General features: G+C 37.1%; 1 protein-coding gene across 1 annotated transcript; it reads left to right on the top strand.

Annotated features, from left to right (window-relative positions):
• The first annotated feature begins 258 nt into the window (after window positions 1-258).
• Window positions 259-2232, top strand: LOC113301687. Its single transcript, XM_026550476.1, has one exon. The coding sequence runs from the start codon at window positions 407-409 to the stop codon at window positions 1889-1891; it is 1485 nt and encodes a 494-aa protein (XP_026406261.1). The 5' UTR covers window positions 259-406; the 3' UTR covers window positions 1892-2232.
• Window positions 2233-2884: the final 652 nt, after the last annotated feature.

Genomic DNA, 2884 nt, shown 5'->3' with positions numbered 1-2884 from the left:
TCAAAGGGAAAAGTCATGTGTTTAGTGTTGTAAGGTTTACTTCCTCTGTATTTTCAATCAAGTCAAATTGAAGAAACATATCAAGTCAAACTCAAATTGCTTAGAAGTGAAAAATATCATCATCTAACAATGTCAACACTATTCTGTCAATCCAATGGTTAAAAACCTTGCGTAAACTACTCCCATAATGAGTCCACTTTAAGATGTTTCCAAACAACACCTCCCTCCCCCATCTTGTGAATAAGTGAGGCGTGAGAAATGCACTTTAGAAAAAGAATCCTCCACTTGCTTTAGTGCCTGCCAAACTCCCAACTTTTTAATTTCCTCGTTGCTTTTTCTTGTGATCACGTTTAAAACAAAATCACCAAATTGCTTCTTCATTTCACATCTAGCTGAGAATCATAATATGGCTTTCATCAATAACAAATCCAAGAAGCAACCAATTCCTTCTTCTCAATTCATGAGTATCAGAACTATCCTCTTGCTCATTCTTCTCTTTACAATTCTAGCTCTTTCCTTTGTCCTACAAACCCCTAATTCCCCCGACTCATGCATACCCTCATCTTCCTCCGCCACTCAAACAAGCCCTTTTTCTGGGGATCTCCGTTATGCTCGATTCGCTTGGAACCGGCTGCCGCTAGTCGATGATCGTCCACCTCCGACAATACTCAAAATTGCTGTTTTCTCTCGAAAATGGCCTTTTAGCTCTGCCCCGGGTGGTATGGAACGCCATGCGCTAACTTTATACACAGCTCTTGCTCGTCGTGGTCACAATATTCATGTTTACACTTCACCTCCTTCAACTAAAACTGACCGTCTCAGTGCAAGTCCGACGTCTTCCCCACAAATTCATTTCCACGAAGGAGAAAAGGGACAATGGCATTACAACCTAGCATGGGCTCAATTCGACGCTGAAAATAGGCGTGAGCCGTTTGATGTCGTCCACTCTGAGAGCGTGGCACTTCCTCATTGGCTAGCACGCGAGCTTCCGAACTTAGCCGTGTCATGGCACGGTATTGCCCTGGAAAGTGTACAATCAAGTATTTACCAAGATTTGACCAGGAAGGAAGATGAACCCATGTCAAGTTCTTTTAATCAGAGTATGTATGGAGTGATTCCTAAAGTTCTGAAGGAAATTAGATTCTTTAAAAACTATGCAAATCATGTTGCTATTAGTGATAGTTGTGGAGAGATGTTAAGAGATGTTTATCAAATACCAAACAATAGAGTTCATGTGATTTTAAATGGAGTTGATGAAGATGACTTCGTGTATGATATGAAGTTAGGAAAACAATTCAGGGATAAAGTTGGTGTCCCACAAAATGCAAGTTTAGTACTTGGAATTGCAGGAAGATTGGTAAAAGACAAGGGTCATCCTCTACTTCATGAAGCCTTCTACAGGTTGCTCACTAAGCGTCGAGACGTCTACTTGATTGTCGCTGGATCCGGACCGTGGGAAGGAAGATACAGAGATCTGGGTCCTCAAGTTATCGTCTTAGGGTCGATGAAACCAAGCGAATTACGAGGTTTTTATAATTCAATTGATGTTTTTGTAAATCCTACTTTACGACCTCAAGGACTTGATCTGACGTTGATGGAAGCTATGTTAAGTGGAAAACCAATTCTAGCATCAAGATTTCCGAGTATTAAAGGAACAATAGTTGTTGATGATGAATTTGGCTTTATGTTTTCGCCAAATGTTGAGTCACTGTTAGAATCGATAGAAATTGTGGTGAAAGAAGGAAAAGAAAGACTAGCCAGAAGAGGAAAAGCATGTATGAAGTACGCCCGTGCTATGTTCACTGCTAGGAAAATGGCATTAACTTACGAGAGAATGTTCCTTTGCATGAAAAATGTGGCATTTTGTCAATACCCTTTAAAATCAGACTAGAGAAAATGGAATGCATATGGGATGTTAAAACATGCGCTAAACAGGTTTTGTATTACTTACTCTAGGTTGGATATCACTTAATTTGTCTCTCTGAATCTGACCTGATCCTTCTCTTTTTTCCATTCTGGTGCGTATACTTTGTTTACTACTTTAGAGTTAGCTAGGCTTACATTATGAATAAACTCTTCTGAATTCTTTTTGTTCTTGAAAATTAAGATTGTAGCTTCGGATACTTGTATAAGCAAAGTTGCATGTTTGTTCTATCAATTATGGTGTAAGCTTAAACTACATGCGTGTAAAAAAAAGAAAAAAAAGGAAATTATCGTTTGGTTTTTTTTTCAGATGGTCCCAAGTTTGTTTGGTCCAGCAGTAAAAAACATTAGTTGTTTGGTCCATAATTATTTGAAAATATCAAATGGACCAAAATACTCTTTCGTGTTAATTTCTGTAGCCGTTTCATTCCCAAATTATGTGAGTTCATCCTCTCTGATGAATGTTGAACTTCCTACTTATTTTCTTGTAGGAGTTCATTCTGTTTGATGAACCATCAGGTGTTTTGTAATGCTTTTCGTAGTTCGAGTTCATTCTTAAAAATGAACACACAACAGAAAATTCATTATTTTGAACAAAAAACAGAGTCTATTCTTTCGAATGAACACCTAATCAAAACCAAAACTAAATCCTGAAAACATAGTCCATTCTTTCAAATGAACACTCAATCAAAGTTCATTGTTATGAACAAAATCAGAGTTCATTATTTCAAATGAACACCCAATCAAAGTTCTATAAACAAAAATCTGAGTTCATTCTTTCAAATGGACGCCTAATAAAATCAAACTAAATCAACATTTAAAACAGAGCTCATTCTTTCTTTACATTGAACACCTCATAAAACCAAACTAAATCAATATGAAAACATAGTTCATTATTTCAAATGAACACCTAATTGAAAACACAGTTCATTCTTAAAAATGAACATACAACAAAACCTAT

This window comes from Papaver somniferum, chromosome 8 (genome assembly GCF_003573695.1).
Source record: "Papaver somniferum cultivar HN1 chromosome 8, ASM357369v1, whole genome shotgun sequence".
NCBI lineage: Eukaryota > Viridiplantae > Streptophyta > Magnoliopsida > Ranunculales > Papaveraceae > Papaver > Papaver somniferum.
Note: the sequence above shows the minus strand (reverse complement) of the source record. Positions and strands in the feature narration are given on the sequence as shown.

What these genes read in the sequence shown, in the direction of transcription:
- LOC113301687 (XM_026550476.1), top strand. Translation starts at nt 407, where the DNA reads ATGGCTTTCATCAATAACAAATCCAAGAAGCAACCAATTCCTTCTTCT.